At 39.8% G+C, this 21100-nt stretch overlaps 1 protein-coding gene across 6 annotated transcripts in view; it reads left to right on the forward strand.

Moving 5' to 3' along the window:
* The window catches only part of ARK2N (arkadia (RNF111) N-terminal like PKA signaling regulator 2N), an 84861-nt gene extending 64294 nt beyond the window's left edge, over positions 1–20567 (forward strand). For 2 of the 6 annotated variants that reach the window (XM_086682883.1, XM_086682886.1), the window contains 3 exons: positions 8515–8641; positions 9724–9777; positions 17091–20567. In XM_086682883.1, the coding sequence (XP_086539009.1) occupies positions 8515–8641; positions 9724–9777; positions 17091–17280 (371 nt within the window). In that variant the 3' untranslated portion in view covers positions 17281–20567. Of the gene's footprint in view, positions 1–8514; positions 8642–9723; positions 9778–11769; positions 11838–17090 lie in introns of all 6 variants that reach the window. The other 4 variants (XM_025931334.2, XM_086682887.1, XM_086682885.1 and 1 more) reach the window with 3 other exon arrangements.
* Positions 20568–21100: the final 533 nt, after the last annotated feature.

The raw sequence follows: 21100 nt of genomic DNA on the forward strand, positions 1-21100 counted from the left end.
TAAATTTGTTCAGGTTCCACTTATTTTTACCTGTTTTGTATGGACTATATATGATTTTAGATTTCTGACCCTGCCTTCCCCAACTTTAAAAAAAATTTTTTTTCATTTTATTATTTTAGAGAGAAAGTGAGGGTACATGAGTGGGGGGAGGGACAGAAGGAGGGAGAGAGAGAATCCTAAGCAGTCTCCACGCTCAGCACCTCACGTGGGGCTTGATCCCACAACCTTGGGATCACGACCCGAGCCGAAGTCAAGAATCAGATGCTCAACCGACTGAGCCACCCAGGCCCCCTTCTTCCCCTACTTTTTAAAGCTTTTTTAAAACATTCTTACTGAAAAAACTAAATACAAGGTAATAATTTACTACTCGGTTTAAAACTAAGTGAATAGTGACTTTTGAGATATTAACCTTTTTTATACTTAATAGGCTGTTGTCATCCGGTATGTAATAATTTCCTTTAATGTGCTGCAAATCAGTTCAGGACTAGTTCTTCCTCAGTAGATTTGTGATTTAAAAAATAACTACATTGGGGTGCCTCGGTGGCTCAGTTGGTTGAGAGTCTGAATCTTGATTTCGGCTCAGGTCATGATCCCACGGTCATGGGATCAGGCTCCGTGCTGAGTGTGGAGCCTGCTTAAGATATTCCCTCTCCCTTCTCCCCCCTTCTCCCTTCTCTCTTCTCCCTTCTCTCTTCTCCCTTCTCCCTTCTCTCTTCTCCCTTCTCTCTTCTCCCTTCTCTCTTCTCCCTTCTCTCTTCTCCCTTCTCTCTTCTCCCTTCTCTCTTCTCCCTTCTCTCTTCTCCCTTCTCTCTTCTCCCTTCTCTCTTCTCCCTTCTCTCTTCTCTCTTCTCTCTTCTCCCTTCTCTCTCCTCCCTTCTCCCTTCTCCTCCCCTCTCCCTCCTTCTCCCCCCTTCTCCTTCCTTCTCCTCCCTTCTCCCTCCTCCCTCCTCCCTCCCCCCTCACCCTCCCCACTTATGTGTGCACACTTTCTCTAAAAAATAAAAATAAAAAGTAAAATGATTTGTCCTTAAGAAAAAAGTAGCTACATTATTTCTTTGAAGACAAAGAAAAAAAATGTTTGCCATGATGATTTAGTTACTTTTTTATGCTGTTTCTTTCTGACTTGTGTGTTGAAAAGGTCTGTAGTGGGAGGACAAAAATTTAGAATTTTCTTATAGAGTACATGAAGTTATCTTTCCAAAGAGCCACACAGGCAAAGAGCTGCATAGAGAGGGCCTCCTGCCCCAATAAAATATAAGTCCTGTGATTTACTTTCAGTTTAATATATGGTAATTGTGGTATTTACACTTTCTCTACAGGGCTTATTCTTATCCTGAAACAGGAAAGATTAACTGCCATTGACAGTTTGAGAACTCCATAGCATCTTTGAGACTCACTTTTGTGTATGCTTTGGCCATTGCTCTGTCATTGGATTCCTATGAGGTCACGAGTTGGAGGGATGACAGTGGAGGATGGCCCAGGGGCCAGAGAACTAAGCCCTGCACAGGAGCTCCCAGAGGAATGTATGGCATTCTGAAGAGTGTTACGCTGAGAGAAAAGGACTAATAGTCCTGGGTCTGAAATAGATAGAAGAGGGGATGTATTCCTGGCCGTTGGAGAAAGCCTTGGTGTCTCTTGTAGAGCATGGCATCCCATAGACTTGGTGGGGTCTCAGCTGACTTGTTATCTGAATGGCACATTTTATCTAATGGCTCTGACAGGAAATGTGGCACAACTTTCACACCATTAGTCTAGAGTTAATATTCACCAAGAAATTTGTATTTAGTCCCTATCACTTTCCTCAGTATCCCTTACTTATTTTATTTGATACTGATTTAAAAAAAATATTTTTTTTGTTTATTATTGAAAAACAGAGACAGAGCATGAGCAGGAGAGGGGCAGACACAGAATCTGAAGCAGGCTTCGGGCTCTGAGCATCAGCACAGAGCCTGATGTGGGGCTCGAACTCACAAACCGCGAGATCCTGACCTGAGCCGAAGCCGGATGCTTAATCAACTGAGCCACCCAGGAGCTCCTATTTGATACCGATTTTTAGACTAATCAGTAAAGATACTGGTTATCAGAGAACCTGATTTTAAGTGATCAATTTTAGAACATCACACAAGTTCTGTAAATACCAGCAAGGTTGGATTACAATTTTTATGGCCCAAATTGCACCGCCAGAATGATTTGAATTGCTCTAATGTGAAGTCAGTATGTAAATTACTAGTTTCTAGATCCATAATGAATGAATAAAGTTAGAAGAATCTTAAATATTGGTGACAGTTACCTTGTTTTTCTTAAGATATTGTAATAAAATTGTGAGCAAAAGTAGCATAGTAATTTTCATTTCTTCCCCTTTCTTTAAAAAAGAGTGATGATATTTCTAGATCTGAAATGAGGTTCTGTAGGTGATATGGTTATAATAATGAGGGACCTAATCAGTGAAGACCGGTTATTTAGAAATATTGATGACTGGGGCAGAACATTTCACAAGTTGGAATCATAAATTAGAATTGCGGGCTACCCTCAGATTAAAAAAAATTAAAAAAGAACTATGGAGATAGAACTGGGCACAGAGGCACTAAGAACTAATTCTGTCGTATTCTTGTGTTTTCTTAATTACTGTTGAAAAGATTTGGGTAATCAAATATAACTATATTTTAGTTACAATTATAGTAATAACTATAGTTATAGAAACCATGACTCCCACAACCTGCTTTTTTAGTTTGGTTTAATTCAGTTATCTTGTTTATTTTGGGGATGGTAAGGGCTGAGCCCTTTGCTGTGAGTCTACCACAGGGAGGTTTGTTTTGTGTGTTTTTTTAAAGTTTGTTTATTTTTGAGAGAGAGAGAGAGAGTACAAGCGGGAGAGGGGCAGAGAGAGAGAGAGAGAGAGAGATGCAGAATCCCAAGCAGGATCCAGGCTTTGAGCTGTCAGCACAGAGCCTCATGCAGGGCTCAAACCCACAAACTGCAAGATCATGGCCTGAGCCGAAGTTGGACGCTTATCCAACTGAGCCACCCAGGTGCCCCTACTACAGGGAGTTTTAAGTGCCTCTTGGGGCTCAGCTGCTTAGAGAGTAGGCATGGAGAATTTTGGGGTGGTTGTCCACATAAATAATGAGCACTCATATAAGAATAAGGAATCATGATAGCGGGACATAAAATAGAGACTAAGTGAGGTGCCAGTAATGTTTCATGGATGAGTGAAACCGTCCTGGAGTTGGTATTTGGCAGTCAAGGGAAGTGCCCTGGGAGATAGGGGCTACTGGTGTTGGTACATGAGGATGGACAACAGGATTTGTCAGTGATTCTGGTCCTGAAAGTCAGGTGTAGGAGCAGCTACCTAGCAGCAGTCAGGCTAGGTGGCATTTTCAGGAGTTCAGTTTCCACAGGGGAGGTGAAAGGAAAAAAACAGTGCAGTTTTCCATGGAGCTGACATTCCAGAGGGCACTGGAAAGGTTGTAGGAAGGTAAGTAGTGGGTGGCTGGATGGAGCAAGGGAGAGTAGCAGCCGAGTAGAGGACCAGACTGGAGAGCAATGGATGGGTCCCAGAGGCTTGTGTTTGTGGGTAGCCAAGAGGGTTGAATTACAGTGTTTACTTCCCCTAACCACTGGTTTTCCTCCTATTCTTGCTCTTGCTTTCTCCTTTTCCATGGGGGCCTCTTCTGTCCTCTCATGCTGTTACTTCCTTTGCACTGCTCTTCTGCCTCACTGACCTGCCACCCGGTCCTTTGCCAGCCCCCTGCTGGCTTCTTACCCACTCTAGCATGTTTAAGCTCACCTCTCCTTCGCCAGCTCCCCAGCTTTCCTGGTGTACCCAGTTGGCAAAGTCAGATCCCTGTACGCACACTTGGACCCTGTGTCACGCTGCTTAACGTAGCTGGAAGAAAATCACATAGCTGCAGAGCTGAGGGTTGAGTTTAACTTCCTAATCTGCAGCCTGCTCTCAGTGCTGCCCAGCAGATCCTGTCTTTCCTTAGGCAGTGTTCTTTCTTCATAGTGTTCCTTCACTTTTCTGAACCCCCACCCTGCTACCCTACCCATACCTGTGCTCTGCACATGGCCTTCCCACATTCTTCACAGATGCAGATTGCCTCAGCCTTCTGCCATCACATCTGTTTGTTCTCTGCCTTTCCCCCCCAAATTTGGCCAGGTCTCTCCCATCTTTTAAGATTATTCATACACATGCATTCCCCTCCCTCAAACGCATTTTTTTCTTTCTCAGTACTATCCTTTTGCCTTTTCTTTCATAGCATAACTGTTTAAATGTGTCTGCTCTTCCTGACTTTGCATTATCATTCAGCTTGCCTTGCCACATTGGCTTTATACCTATCGCTCCTGAGGCTCTTCTTGCCAAGGTATATGTGTAGTCATCTCACTACTGATTCTAGTGGACTCTACTTAGTCCCTCTTCTCACTGAGCCTCTCTGTTGGGCATTGATAAGCACTTCTTCCTAGAAATGATCATTCCATGGTGTCCTGGCTTCACATCTTAAGGTTTTCTTACTACCTCTCACTTAACCTGGTGAGCTCCCCTTCATGCGCCCACCCTTAATTATTGGTGTTCGTCAGCATTCTGTTCTAGGCCCTCTTCGTTCCTCTTGTTAACTTTTACCTTCCCTGATGTTGCTGAGGACTCTTTATTTCTCCCTCGACCTCTGACATGAGTTTTTAGAACAGTACCTCCAGCTGCCCCGTGGACATCTCAGAAGCATGTCCTTATCACGTCCTAAGCAACCATCCTCAGCTGTTCATTGGTGCACCAAAGGGCACTGTTACTCTATCTGGTTACCTAAATCAGAAACCTAGCCATCATTTTTTACTTTGAATTGCCCACCATTACTAACTGTCTGTGTATACACACACACAGACTCTTCCCCATTTTGTTTCTTTTCTAGTTCAGCCATAGTCCTTTCTCATCCAGGATAGCAGTCTAACTGGTTTTCTTGCCTCTAATATTCCCTGCTTTGATATTAGTTCCATTTCTACACACCAAAAAGCAATTTTTAAAAATGGAAAATCAGATCATGTCAGTGCTTAAATTCTTCAGTGGTTTCCTACTTCTCAAGGTCAAGTTCCAGACTTCTTACTATGATCTGAACTCTGTTGACTTTGCCAGCCTTGTTTCCCATTACTGCTTTTACTATATTACCCCACATCTCACTGAACTTTTATACCCTAAAGGGCAACACAGTGTTCCGTATTGCTACTTCCTCTCATCTGTGCCTACTGTTTCCTGAGAGCTCTGTGTCTTTGATTATTCTTAAGTCTGGGAAATTTCCCTTTTCTATGTCTTTTTTATTTTTTTGAAAATGTTTGTTTAGGGGCGCCTGGGTGGCTCAGTCGGTTAAGCGTCCGACTTCGGCTCAGGTCACAATCTCACGGTCCGTGGGTTCAAGCCCTGCGTCGGGCTCTGTGCTGACGGCTCAGAGCCTGGAGCCTGTTTCGGGTTCTGTGTCTCCCTCTCTCTCTCTGCTCCTCCCCCGTTCATGCTCTGTCTCTCTCTGTGTCAAAAATAAACAAACATTAAAAAAAAAAAAAAGCATTGAAAATGTTTGTTTATTTTGAGAGAGGGAGGGAGGGTGAGTGGGGGCAGGGCAGAGAGAAAGAGAGTCCCAAGAAGGCTTCACACTGTTAGTACAGAGCCTGATGCTGGACTCAAACCCATGAACCATGAGATCATGACCTGAGCTGAAATCAAGAGTCAGACCCTTAACTGACTGAGCCACGCAGGTACTCCCTCCCTTTTCCATATCTTTAAATTGCTCTCTGACTGAGCAATTTTCTTTTTTTTTCTTTTTCTTTTTAAAACTTTTTTTAAAAGTTTATTTATTTTGAGAGTGAAAGTGAGCAGGGGAGAGGCAGAGAGAGAGGGAGAGAGAATCCTAAGCAGTCTGTGCACTGTCAGCATGGAGCCCGATGCGGGGTGCAAACTCACAAACTGTGAGATTATGACCTGAGCCAAAATCAAGAGATGGACACTTAACAGACTGAGCCATCCCCTTTTACTTTGAGAGAGAGAGAGAGAGAGAGAGCGAGCGAACGAGCTGCAGAGGGAGAGAATCTCAGGCTCCATGCTCGGTGCAGAGCCTAAAGCGGGGTTTGATCCCACGACCCTGGGATCATGACCTGAGCTGAAATCAAGAGTTGGACATTGAACCAACTGAGCCCCCCAGACCCCCCCAGCAATTTTCAAGCCATAGCATAATGTACTGCTTTTTCGAATCCCCAAGTATATCGTGAGCTCGTTGAGTTGAGCATAGGCACTGCACCTCCTGTCTTTGATCTCTATAGTATTCGTAGCACCTAGTGCATAGCATGTCATAAACAAGTATTTATTGTAGGAACAAATAGAAGAAGCAAATTGTTATAGTTGCACAAAGCAAGGCTGCTGAAAAGATTGAATATGGACAAGTTGAAGGTTTGAAAAAAGAGACTATCAATTTGTATTCTTTCCTAGAAGTGTAGTAGGAATAGTGTATATGATGATAGTTCTAACTTCAACATTGAACTAGAAATTAGACAAAAGACTTGGCCACAAACAAGGTGTTGGCATCAGAGCAAGAATCTGAGTTTAGCAAATCAAGATTTAACCATACTTCATTTAAGCAACCAACCCAGATTTAACAAAACTGGGCTTTATCTGGTGAATGCCACCTTTCATTTGCTTGTGACGTTCAAAGATATTTACCCACTGCCAGTGTGTAGAATCCTATTTAGGCTATTCGTTAATACAGAAAGTTTAACAAGCCCTTGCAAACTGTAATATAATCTCAATTACCTGTTGTATCTGGAAGCCATTTTAAGCTTTTTAGTCTTTTTTCTCATCAGTGTCGTGTTCAATTGAAGAAAAAAGTAAAAGTAATATTAAAGAATTGTAAAAAAGACCCACAGTCCAAGTCAAGCTTGATTGCTTTTTACAACTTTTACCCAGCACCAAAATATTTTTAAAGTGTTGTACGTGACACTTTCTGTGTTATGCATATGTTTCCCCAAGTTTCTACATAGACTGTAGTCACTATCTTTGGACCTCATAACATTTTGCTTATTTAAAGTTTTTTCCCTTGGACTAAATTAAATTCTCAGAGATGGGATTACAAGGTCAGAGGGTATAGAAATTGTAAGACTTTTGCTTTGTGACTGTGTATCATTTTCCAAGAGGGTTATACTAAAAGCTCGCAGGAGTATGGAAGTACAAGGTTTCTCAGTGACCTTGAAACATTGGTATGAATGATGTGAAGGTGATGGAGGGAGAAGGGAGAGTTGTATGTGTAAAATCTTACTGATACGTGCTTCGTTTATATGAAGTGTCACCAAGGATTTTTTTTTTAAATATGGAGGAACAGTATTGTATCAGATGATAATATATTTAAATAAAAATACCCTTTAAAGAGTAATTGAAAATTTGTGCCTGTTGCAACTTGGTTTATTTCATGTTGACTCCTAGATATTCTATTTCATAAAGGTCAGAACATTTAAGAGCTGGATACATAAGCTGAACTATTTTAACTCTTGTTAGAATTGTTTATATGGCTGTGTACTTTGATGTTATCCTCTTAGCCTTTGTTGAGAGAGAGTTCTGTGAAGCTCATGTTTTCTGTGAGTTGGGAGAATGTTATATTCTACCGTGTAATATAATAGATGCTTTGTGAAGCCCCTTGTGGAAAAGTTCTTATATGTCCCACTGCCACAACTTGTCGTGCTTTTTCAGAATATGTGGTTTCTTTCTAATAAGAGCTGTCAGCAACGTACAGGTTATGTTTTAGTTGCTCAGAACAAAAATTGTGATCTGCCTCTAGCCTTTTCTTTTAGATGTGGTTTTGGGTCAGATTTTGTCAATTCTACATTCCTTTTGAGAAAAACTGTTAAAGTTGTTTAAAAGAAGTTTGTTAAAACTTTCATAAAGCATTCCAGTGTAAATATGATATTAATGAGTACCTCTGTTATTTATTCTATTTATGCCTTTGAGCTTTTCTGCTTTAGAATTTTGTTCTGTTAAAATTTACCCTGGGGGGGCGGGAGGGTGGTGGTGGTGGTGGTGCCTGGTTGGCTCAGTCAGAAGAGTTGTGATTCCTGATGTCAGGGTCATGAGTTCAAGCCCCACAATGGTTGTGGAGCCTACTTAAAAATAAATAAGTAAGTAAGTAAGTAAGTAAATAAATAATAAAATTTACCAGTAAGCAGTAGAGAACCTTATTGCCCTCTAGGTGGTGACAAACCTGTTATACAGGTCATTTAAAAGGAGACTAGAGTTGAATGCAAAAAGCATTACGGAATAAAATATAATAGAGTATTATCATAGTTTATATATACCTATTTACTAAAGTACTTAGTTTTTTTTCCCCTAATGAATAGAGAATGAGAGACTTGACAGTTTCACTCTGCCAAGCTCTCATATGGCAATTCTGTTTCTGTGATTAACCTGGATGGGAAATCTGTCAATGAGTGTTTCATGCTGCTTGTAAGAAGTCAGACTGTAGTGCTTACTTTACCCCCCTTCTCTCTCAGGTCATTTGGATCCAGGATTCCTAGCAAGTGACAAGACATCGGCTGGCAATGTACCACTCAATGAAGAAATTAATATTGCCTCTTCAGATAGTGAAGTGGAGATTGTGGGAGTTCAGGAACATGCAAGGTAGGACATTCAGTGGAGCATTCTCATATTTTAAATGTGAATTTGATTTTAACCATAAAGTGAGAAGAACGTGGTAGTCCTCCTGGCATGGCTGGCATGAATGGTGGGAGCTATCTCGTAGCTTCCTGTGGCTTAGAAAATGCTTTTTGATTAGACATGATAATGAGCTTGAGAATGTGTTGCATCTTCTGTCAAGAACATCTCAACCATATATGCATGTGAAATAGAACTGATGTTTTCCTCATATTTTTAGCAAATGTCTAGATACCTTGACAGATTTTTCTCTTATGGCATAGTGTCATCCTACCTTTCCCCCTGTCATTCATATTTTCTTGCCTTTCACTTTATCTTGAAATGTGTTGGGAGCAAACAATTGGGAAATATACATCTGACATCATACCTGTATTGCTTGTTTCCTAAAGCACCTCTTCTTGTCGTTCATTAAAACCTGCGAGTTACTTTGGTCTATTCCTAACATAGTATATTTCTAGTGATGTTCATGTGACTCAGGCAGTCCTATTTTTAGGATTAAAAGCCACAAGACATCAAATTTGTCTAGAGTTATGAAAATAACTTTTGAAGTTTGTCATTCTTTAAGATAGGGGTGAGCAAACTATAGCCCACTGGTCTGCTGCCTGTTTTTATATGGACCTTGTGCTAAGACTAGTTTACTTTTTAATGAAAAAAAATTTTTTTTTTTTTTTTTAGTATTTAATATTTTGAGAGAGAGACAGAGTGTGAGCAGGGGAGGGGCAGAGAGAGGGAGACACAGAATCCGAAGCAGGCTCCAGGCTCTGAGCTGTCAGCACAGAGCTGGACGCATGGCTCGAACTCCCAGACTGCAAGATCATGACCTGAGCTGGAGTCAGATGCTTAACCCACTGAGCCACCCAGGCGCCCCTAGTTTACATTGTGAAATGGTTGAGGGGGGACGGGATCAAAAGAAGAATGATGTTTTATGACTTGTGGAAGTTTTATGGAATTCACATAAATACAGTATATTTATCCATAAATAAAATTTTATTGGGATGGAGCCATGCTTGTTCATTTACGTATTGTTTGTGGCTGCTGTTGCATTCCAGTGGCAGAGTTGAGAAGAAGTTTCAACAGACACCTGATAGCCCTCAAAGCCTAAGGTAATTAACTGTCTAGCCCTATGTAGAAAAACATTTGCTGATTCTTGCTTTAGATAGTATTCCTAAGAATTGGTTATAGTCCTCTCAGAGGTATTCCTGAGGAACATTTAACACACACACACACACACACACACACACACACACACACACACACACACACACACACTTATATAGAAAACAAAAATTTAGACTCCAGAAAATCTGTGTTCTATATAGCAAACAACTTTTCTTCTATGCTGCAAGAATTAAGTTGTGATTTCTTTCCTGATTTCCCCAAGTAGATACATATATCTACACAATATCTACATTACCTGGCTCTTAGATCTGATTTTACTCTTTGGTTAGAAAGGAAAACATTCACCAGCATTTCTTCTGTTGTTTATGTAAAAAGTGAACTTAGGAGGAGAGAGTGCAGGCAAAATACACATGCGTATAAATCGAAGGTACCTTTGTCTTAGAACTGATTCTACTTTCTGAGAGCATTTTTCAGGTCATACCTGTTGGGACTTTAAGGTTGTAAAATTATGTCATAGTTTAACATGTCTTCTCCCCAAAAGCGGCCAGTTCACTTTATCAGACCTAACCACTTCCATCTTCTGTCCTGTGTTTATGCCAGAAGTATTCCTGCATAGCTGCTTCCTTTTTTCTTTCCTGTGTTTAATGATTATTTTCCCTTTTCTGGTGGAAAGAATTTTCGTTCTTCTGTCTTTCCTTAATCTCATTCTTTTTCCTTTTTTTTTTCTGCCTTAATCAAGTACTTTTTCCTGTTCTCTCTTTTTTTTAATCTGTTCCTTTCATGTTGACTTACCTCTTTAGATGAAAGACTATAGACCTTCCGGTTTTTTTCCTTTACTTTAGCATGTGTTTGCCATTATTTATTTCACCATTGTTCCTTGCAATAAAGAAGACATGAGTATCCTTTTATTCCCTACTGTAAACCTTACCTTGCCTGTTAACAGATTGATACGGGTAAATTATCTTCAGTTTGCACATTATCCATTCACCAATTTTGTCTTGAGTTACATTTCAAATTTTAATTCACTGTTAGTCATGTGTTCCTACTGAAGTAGCAAAGAGTGGGTAATAACCTGTGTTGCTTATTACTTAATCTCTTTCTCTCTCGAAACATGTTACTTGGTTCAGTTCTCTATTAACTTATATCAAGTCTCCCTTCTTTGCTGTTTACTTGTGCCTACAAATGTTACAGAGTGAGCCACCCTTCTTCTTGGCTTCTTTGTTCAACTTTTCTTCCATCATGAACTCCTTAGCTTCTTTTTTCTACCAATATTTTTGGTATCCAGAGTTAAAATTATCATTATATTTCTCTTAAAACTCAGAAATTTAAATTTTAAGTTCCTACCCACTCCCAACACACACACACACACACACACACACACACACACACACACACACACACACACACTTTGTCTAGTACACCCTTCACCATACTTATTAGGTCTTTTATCCAGATTGTCATTTTACTCTATAGATATGTTTGTTCCACTCTTGAACTAAGTCAAGTGGCTGACTACATTTTAAATAACATACAGTACATAACATTACTTTCAAGGACTTTTTCCTTATAGGCTCTGAAGCATAAAGATGTATTCTGATACTTTGGTTTGAATCCTGTGGAAATACAGTCTTAGAGGTGACGAATGTATTATGAAATCTCAGTGGTGGTTAATGCTGCCCATACAATAGAATGTTGGCGTTGAGAAGTTTTGTTAGAGTACTTTGAGCTGACGCTTGTGTCATTCTGAGAGGGTCTTTTATTTTGGTCTTTGGGTTGAGGACTGAATAGAGTCTTACTGGCTCTTTTGTGTCTTTCTGAACATTTTCTAGCACTTTCTTTCGAGGAAGCATGATAATCTTCCAAATAATTGAGATTAAAAGCTGAGGAGCAGGTGGGGGGAGAAGTTTTCTTGTTGGTTGCTTCAGAGTTACTCTTTTGGCTGTCTGTATCTCATCTGGAATTTATTTCTTTTACAGGTCTAGGGTTGCAGTTATGAAGTATTGATGGGCTTCTGGCAGGGTTATCGCTTGGAAAAAGGTTTTAGGTTTTGATCCACATCTTTTTGTTCTAATTTGATTTGCATGCATAGATGTTTTGTTTGGATTTAGTTGTCCTGTTCTTATTTTTTCTTTTTGGTATTCTACCTTGTTGTGGGCTGAGAGTTTTCAAAAACTCAGAATTGGTTCTTGAGCTTTTCTCTTTGGGAATGCTCTGATTTGCATTGCATTGCCGTTTTTCCTTATTGGAAGAATTTTGTTTGACATTGCACTCAGTAATTTTAGTTACAGTGTGTCTTTTTTTTAAAGTTTTTCTTTTCTTGCATGTTAATATCTTTACCTGTTCTTTTAATTTAGATTTGATATGTTCCTTTAGCTTCTGTGTTTCTTTCAATCATAGACTAGAAAGCATGCCTTCTGAACTAATGGTTTGAGTGCATCTTTTATGGCTGCCTTGTATTGTTGTAATTAACTCGCTGTGTTACCTAAATGTTATCATTTCTAGCAGTTAATTTTTGGACAGTCTAGTTTCACAAGATGTTCTTTGCAAATGAGATAGAGACTTTTACAGCACCTCTAGCTCCCTGTGCCCACTTAATTTTGCCAGAACTTTTAATTTATGGCCCTCATGCCGATACTTTTCTTTTTCCTTTTTCCTTTTCTTCTACCAGCTTCATTGGTAATTGCCCTAGGAAGATAAGTGGATATAGCACAGATCTTTCTGTTATGGAACTGTTAGAACAGTTTCTTTGATACCTGTCCTCTGAGGCTTTTGGGAATAATCAGATCCTAACCTCACTCACTGTAGTCTTTGGTCCTGTGTTCATTTGTCTTAATGTTGGTTCATCCCACAACAGAAGAGTTGATGCTAGAAGCATTTTGCATTTAAGACGGATTGCTTCCTAGAACTAATTGTAAACATTAACCCTAAAAAAGCAGGGGAGGCAGACAGGCATTTCTCTGAAGCCATGAAGATTCACTTCATCTTTAGCTAGGAAAAATAAGTAGGAATGTTATCTAAGAGGTCACGTTCAGGCTCTGTAAATGAGAGCAAAAATGATTAATATTTAATGTTGTTTTCGTAGGATAGTAAATGAACTGTATTAAAGCTGACCATGAGAGCCTGCCCTCTTTCTCTGTTTTTTCTTTTCCACTGTGAAGTCTCTCCTTTATTGGTTTCAGTATATGAAGAGCAGGAAATTATTCTATCAAAACTTACTGTTTATAAAGTAGGTTTTTTTTTGGGGGGGGGGGGAGTGAGTCCTAAGCATTTTCTTGAATATTGGACTCAAAATATGACTCTAGATTATGTTTTGTACCTATTGTCAATCATATGCAGATTAAATGCTTTGTGAAAACAAAGCCTGTATCTACACTAGAATTAGTTTGGATGAATTAAAAAAACAGCTGAGTATGGGACTCCTGGGTGGCTCAGTGGGTTAAGCATTCAACTTTTTATTTCTGCCTGGTCATGATCTCACAGTTCATGGGGTTGAGCTCTGCATTGGGCTCTGCACTGATAGCGTGGATCTTGCTTGGGTTTCTCTCTCCCTCCCCTTCTCTCTGCCCCTCTCCCGCTTGTTCACTCACTGTCTCTCAAAATAAACAAACAAACTTAAAAACAGCTGAGTATGTTCCCACTCCGTGTCTTTCATCATACAGGGAAAGGGTATCTGTTAATACCTGAAACTGTATATTTTACGTGCATAGATTAACAAAATTTTGAGTCTCTCACTTCTGTTTTTATAGGGCATCTCTGTAGGGCTTATAACAATTGTTCTGGTCCCTTTTCCTCCTGAAACCTTTCCCTATCTGGTATAAGTTGATCTATAATGTACACTGTCTTATAAAATAGTTGAAATGTTTCTCCAGCACTCTTTGTTTACCAGCATGAGTCCTTTTGCTGTGTATTTAAAAAGGGAATGTGTTAAAAGCCTTGTTCTGGCCTCATCCATCTCTTAGCTACCATTTTATTTAAGATGATTGAGGTCATTAAATCATAAAAAATTTTTTGAGTGTTTTATTGACTTTAACACACTTAGAAAAGTCATAAATGTACACTTTAGTTTTTACAAACTGCCCATACTCCAGTAACTAGCACTGTGATCAAGAAACAGAAGTCTTGGGGTATGTAGGTGTTTCAGTCAGTTAAGCAGCTAACTCTTGATTTCTGCTCAGGTCATGGTCTCACGGTTCGTGAGTTCGAGTCCCGCATGGGGCTCTGTGCTCAGGGCAGAGCCTGCTTGGGATCATCTGTCTCCCTCTCTCTCTGCCCCTCCTACCCCACTTCCCCACTTGTGCTTGCTGTCTGGCTTGCTTGCTCTCTCTCAAAACAAAACAACAAAAACAAAAAACAGAAGTCCCTCTTGCACCATCTTCTTGTCAGAGCCTTCCCACCACTGCACCCCATGACTTCTAAAAAGAGAGTTTTGCCTGTATTCTTAAAAATTTTAAACTCAATGATAACCTTAGAAGTCTTCTTAGAATACTTTCGTATTCCTGATAGATGTCCCAGCACTTGCTTGAAAGCATAAAAGGAAGTTGATTCCATTTGATAGTAGTTGTAATTGTTGCATAGTCATGATCACCTAAAGCTTCCCTCTGTAAACTGATTGATGGTTGTTAGTCTGCTCTTGAGATATCTGTACAAGGTGGAGTAGCCACCTTCTTCCATGGCGATTCTCCCTTCTTTGGGAATTGACCTTCTAGTTACAGTTAAATAGGAGCCAGGAGAACTTTTGACTAAAGATGGAATCATCACATTCTCCAGAGAATCTAAAATTTTGAAATAAGAGAAACAGATTGAGAGGTTGGGGCTTGAGTCCAGTGAATGAGGCCTAGTTATCCCATCATCCTTAGGTTCTTTGAGGTCCTCAAGTGTCTTTCCAACAAATTCTGTTTTTTGCTTAAAGTAGTCCAGTACTTAAAGTAGTTTCCAGTAACTGGAATCATTTGTAACATAACTACAGAAGTGATCCAATTTAGATAGTTGAAGTGCCTCATATCCTTATTCTCCCTCTATCCATCATTCCTCAGTAGTAAATAGTGGCTCTACACCTCTCACTCTTGTATACTATCAGTACCTTCTAGAATCTGCTTTGCTGTAATGATTCCCAGGGGCTAAGCAGTGTTCCTTACAACCAGACACAGTACAGTACTTCAGCTGTAGTCTGAGGAAGGCATAGTTACTTAGTGGAAAATAAACTCGCTGCCGGAGACCTCGTTTTGTTTGGGTTCTGTGCTTACCTTGCTTCAGACCCTGGACAGTTGCCTTTTGGCCTTGGTTTTCTCTTCTGTAAAATGAGCAGATTGGCTCAGATCCCTTTTAAAGTCAATCCCTTGTATGATTACTTAGGGAGCAGTGTAGAGTAACAGTTGGGACTAAATACCTCTTTTATTTCAGAAGTATTTCTAGGAATTCTGCCAAAGATGACATCGATTCTCTCTGTAGTCATTCATTCTCTGAATTCTACTAAATTTCTAGCTACGATTACTTTAATTAGTACTTGTACAGATGAGCTTTTGAATTATTGAAGAACTTTATATTTTTAAGTCGTTAATCTGGGCCTATCTTTGCACTCTGCTGACTCTCACTGTGTTTTGCCTTACCTAACTTAACATACACATTTGTGAAGTGACAGCATGATGTTGTGAAAAGCATTGGACTCCACATCAGACCTGGCTTGAAGCTCCTTGGCCCACCACTTTCATGCAGTGTGACCCTGGGCAAATCATGTAACCTCTTTAACCCTCCGTTTTGCTTTCGATTGAGTATGGATAGTAACTTCCACATCTACCTCATAGGTCTGTTGGGATTGTCCAATGAGGTGAGACTGCTTAAGAAACAGTATTCTAGTGCCATCAGTCATCAAAACTGTTTCTGTAAACATTGAATGGACTCCTTTGGCTGACATTCTTCCGTGATTACATGATCACTTCCATCTGAGTGTACTTAATGCGTTGGACAGATCTGGATTAGCCTTTGGACTTTATGTCTCCTATTTTAATGCTTTTCACTGGCTAATCTTTGAAAACATAGTAGCCTCTGGGCTAGTAGCTACTTAGCCCATTCTCAACAGATGATGGGCCTCTGGTACGGTAACAAATCTACCTTCTGCCCCCTGCTCTGCTCTGGCCCTGAGGGGTCTGTTTTTCGGCACCTCACTTGGTAAGGGAGTAGTTTTCAAGCTACCTTTGTAAGAACAGGACCTCTTTCCAGGAGCTTAGGGGTCCTTGGGCAGTTCTGCAGCTAAAATTTGTCCATTGTTACCCTAATGTTCTTTTGAACCTGGCAGTGCAGGTAGCAGTGTATCAAAGCTGGAATTCTCAAGTGACCCAGCATCGCTTATTGTACACCAGTTGTTAAACAGCTGTTCAAGATCCACTGTAGTAGTTAATGTGACTAGAATCCTGCCAGCTGTCACTTCTTACATATATTACATAGGGATGTGATGGATGTGAGAACAAAAGTAGCAATGATAGCTTGAGTGCCTGCCTTCCTCTCATCTGAATCCAGTTACTCAGTGATTCATCCTGGAGGCTCAGTTTTATCATTTGACTGGAATGTGGAATTCATTATGTCAGTGTTTCGAAACCTTTTTCTTCCAGTGAACTTTTGGTGAGATTTGTCACCAAGGCAGTTCTGTCCCTCTGATAAAGCACTTTTAAAGAACCTTAACTGAGTACTTCAACCTTGCTACTTTCACTGAACTAAAGCACGTAAGCACTTCAGATGAATGAGCCAAGTGTTCTGTTGTGACCTTCAGGATAAGGAAAATTGATCCTTTATGCATGACCTAGTACTTACAGACTTCTAGAAATCCAATCTGTAAAAGAGTATTACTATTACTGTCTTTGAAGGTATTCTTCCCAGTATGGCATAGGACTTATTTTAAAACAGCTTGTACTTACATTTCTTACCATGTCGTTTGGTTAGATTAAGATTGTTTGGGTATCCCAGTTTTGCTCTGGATTCGTATTCTGCCCTGTCCTGAAGACCCCAGAGGTTTAAATGTGTTCAGAGAAACATCATGTTACCTATGCATTGTCAGTAACAGATCTAGACATAACTCAGGAGTTTCTGACACTTTTAGACTAAACTTGACAAAAGGCAAGGAGGGAGACAAATAGGAAGAAGGGAAGGATATTGGTTGGAAGTTTCACAGACTCACATTTCACAGACTCATATAGGCTTATCTTTGTGAAGGTATCATTCAGTGCTAGTGAAGCCATATTGCCTTATATTTTTCCTACAGTGGGATTAACCATGCTTATACTTTTATTCTTCGTCTCAATTGCAGGTGTGTTCATCCTCGAGGAGGTGTGATTCAGAGTGTTTCTTCGTGGAAGCATGGCTCGGGCACGCAGTATGTCAGCACCCGGCAAACACAGTCATGGACTGCTGTGACTCCCCAGCAGACTTGGGCTTCACCTGCGGAGGTTGTTGATCTTACCTTGGATGAGGATAGCAGACGTAAATACCTACTGTAATACAATGTCACTGTGTCTCCTCTGCACTGTTCCCTTCCTTTTCCTCCTCCTCTTTGTGACATGGAAGTTCATTGTCATAGCTTCAGCCTCAGAAGCTGTTTGTGGCATTTGTATAATCCAAACTCATGGAAAATTGCCCCCCCTCCTTTTTTTTTTTTTTTTTTTTTTTTAATTAAAAGAAGTCACTTAGGAAAATAACTTAGCACAGAGAAAAGAATTTCTTCTTTCCCTCAGTAGGAATAGGAGAATGATGAATTTTATTAGACAACTTAGACAACTTCATTTTACTTGGTGACTTTCAATCTTAGGAAACTCTGGCTTCCTTTTAGAATAATATTTTAACTACCAGGTGAAATGGATTTCAGTTTTTGAATCTTGTATTTATTTTTCTGTGTAATAAAATTAATATCTAGACTTGACCACTGTCAGCCCACCCATTGGCACTCCTACCTTAGGGCATTTGCACACATTTAGTCAGGTCCTTATTGGCACCTAGTAGGGCATGTGCATTTGAAAACCTGTCCTTAAAAATAGAAGACAGAAGTATTACTTTTCTTTTAGCTTGAGTCTTCTGCCTTCTTTCCTGACTTTGCTCCTGGCTGATTTCCCACAGCACAAATAATTGATATGCCCCTTTGTGTTTATAAATACTGCTAAGGTGACTTAGTTGGTCTCCTTGTTGCAATAATTCATAATTTTTTGGAAAATGTCTCCTTTTGGGGCAGAGGCATTTCAGTTAGATACCCATGAGGTTTTCTGGGCATGTAAGGAGAGCATTGAGAGATCAGTAAGAAAATCTTTGTCCCTCAGCTTTTTTTTCCTGGTTTGTTTACATAACAGGAGAACACAGAAACCTATTAAGTAGAATATGAAAAGTTGTCTTCGTCTCTAAGACTGTGGGCACTTACAAGTCTGAGAAGGCAGTGCCTTCTTTCATAGCTGGTCTCTCTGTAAAGGATGTACAACAACTGTTTTAAGTAACGCTTGAGCTGAAATAGACCTGATGCTATATTTGGGTATTTTTCTCCTCTACCATCTAAAAGTGGAAAAATCAAAATGAACCATAAGAAACCAGATGCAAAGCACATAAATGACACTGTAGGTTTTACAGTATCTAAATAAGCAAAGGGTGGTTAGGAGCTTCAGGGAATTCAGGAAATGCCAGTGTTGGAGTTTTGTGGCATTAGTTACTACCTTTTTTCCTATAACATGTTGTAGTTACTAGTGAATTCTTTTACAAGCAATACCTAGTTAGAACACTATGTACTGTGCACGGGGAGGAGTGAAGTACTATTGGCTTAGAAGACCTCATCTTTTTGTTTTTCCATGGTTTTTGTTTGCTTTTTGTTGTTGTTGTTGTTTCCATATTTACCATGTAACATTGCTGTAGCCCTTGCCTCCCTCCCCAAATGCCTTGGTGGCTCTTCCTTATCTTAAGAGCACGAGAAGTACCATTTTCAGTTGTCATTTAGTGGACATACTAAATGTACCAAGCGCCTGTTCTGCACATGGTACTGTGCAGGGTAGGTGTGGCGTGGCCACCGAGACAAATGGGACACCCTTGCGAGCGCATGCGTCAGAGTCTGCCTGGCTCCACCTGCCTGGCCTTTTCTCCAGTTTTTCTATAAAGACTCATTTATCCCTTTACCCTTCTTCCTGCTGCTTTAGTTATTCCATATACCTCTTCCATGGGAGTGGGTATGAGCATGTGTTCTTTGGTCTTCTCTGGTAGCATCTCATTTGATCTGGCCTCTGTTATTCATCAACTAATATTTTTCTGCCAATCTGGTTTTAATCAGGCTTTTAAAAGATCATGAACCTCAAGTTTTAGCACCTCATATATCAGATCTCTCACATGGCCACAGTTCTAGACAAAAACCAAAGATCCAGAGGCCAGAGCTAAATAGGACCTTCTGCAGATTCACTACTGGTGTATCCTTGGACCTTCACATTTTACTTTAGGATTAATTTATTGAATTTTACTGTTACACATTGTTTTTGACTTGAATTAAAATGCTAGACAAAGCAGAAATGTACAATTTCTGGTCTGTGTTTTCCAGGAAAATCATTGGGACAAGAATAGAGTGGATTATATGACTTGAAGTTTTTGCAGCTTATTTTTTCCCCAGTATCAGGGCAGAGCCCCATTTTAAAGAATGTTTTCGCATTACCTATTCTTATGTTAATAGTATGTTTTGTTTGATTCCACACAGCAGGTGATTTCCCATGACACACTTTCTTTAGCCCCCAGTAGTCACCTTCTAAAGAGAATTCTTCTGGTGTGCTATATGCACAGTGGATTGGGAGCAGAGCGCTGTGGCCTTGTGTTTTTACACCAGGTTGCACTTTTCCCACACCTGCCCCTGTTTCAGCATCCTGCCTACCCGACTGGTTGCCAGAACAGCGATTTAGAAGTTAACATGCAAAAAGGGGAGAGGGAGGGATGGTAGAAACACTCAGCTTTTTTCCCCCTACAGGGTTGGGATTTTTCCACCTACTAACTGTAGAGAGACTGTTTGAGCTCTTCTTTCATTGCCAGATCCAGAAGAGTGAGGGTGTGGCTTCTGGCAAGGTATTTTACTGATAGAATTCTGTGGGAAACAAGTCCAATGACATTTGAAATTTCTTTTAAAGGAATTGTTTTTTAACTAAAGTGTTGGCATTTGGTAGCATCAGTACTTCTTTATGCTCCACAGAACATTATTCAAAGTAGTGTCTCTGCTCAAGTGGTGCACTTGGGTCACGGGTTGGATTGTGGCACCAATTTAGTTAAGCTCCTCCCTCCCCTCCCCTCCAGTGTGAAACCACAGAGCAGTAACTAGCTCTCAGGTCATCCTGGCTGCCCTAGAGCGTATACATCTACTCACCAGTAGTTGTCTTTCCATTCTGATGGAAGGGGCCAGACTGAGTGGACTCCAGGATTTATTACAGTTGAGCATTGCATAAATTCTGCTTTTATTATCATCAGTTGTGAATATGAACTGTCTGATTTTCTAACTTAGTCCATTGTTCACTGTTCCTTTTAGCAGAATAGCACCACCATAGGTAACTTCAAAATGAATTTGTTGCCTGCTTTTTATGCTGTGTCACAAAGTTTTTGAAAGAGCTGGGGACACAATGTTGTCTTTTAGTTTAAACTTTTTTTTAAAATGCAACGAGCCCCCTAATCTCTGTTTTCCAGTATGTGTATGATGTGACTTCCATGTATATATAAAAATGATTGCGCCCTAACCAAACTTCCTCAGATTGTGCACTGTTTGTTTAAAATAATCACGTATTTTAGTCCATTGCTGTTGTATTTTTCATTTTATTTAAAACACTACATACTTCTTATTCTTTTAACAAATTTTAAAGGGTAGTGATCTTAAAAGAGAAATCACTGGATAACTAGGAAATATTTTTGTTGTTGTTTTGTTTTGTTTTGTTTTTTAAAGAGTACAAAGGTCATATGAAGCCTTTTGCTCCTCTTACCATGAAAATGAAATGTTAGCCATTGTATGGCTAGGAACCAATGCACTTGGTGGTTAACAGATCTGCTGTTGCTGGAGTGTGAGTGTGGACTTGATGCAGTGACGACAAATCATTGCTTAGAATTAATGTTTTAAAATGTGCAACTCTAGTTTTTAAAACAAAATTTGGTTCTTCTTTACATTCATTATTTAGTTTTTGTTTCCATTTAGTATTTAATGGTCTTTGGAGAAAAAATAATAATAAAACAGAGTGTTATATATATATTTTTTGGTGCAAGATAAGATTTTCTGTTTTTTGAAATAAGTCTGTAGCATAAAGGTTAAACTATTTTAAGACAAAATAAAATAGA

This window comes from Puma concolor, chromosome D3 (assembly GCF_028749965.1).
Source record: "Puma concolor isolate L17-30 chromosome D3, mPumCon1.1.hap2, whole genome shotgun sequence".
In the NCBI taxonomy this organism is placed as follows: domain Eukaryota; kingdom Metazoa; phylum Chordata; class Mammalia; order Carnivora; family Felidae; genus Puma; species Puma concolor.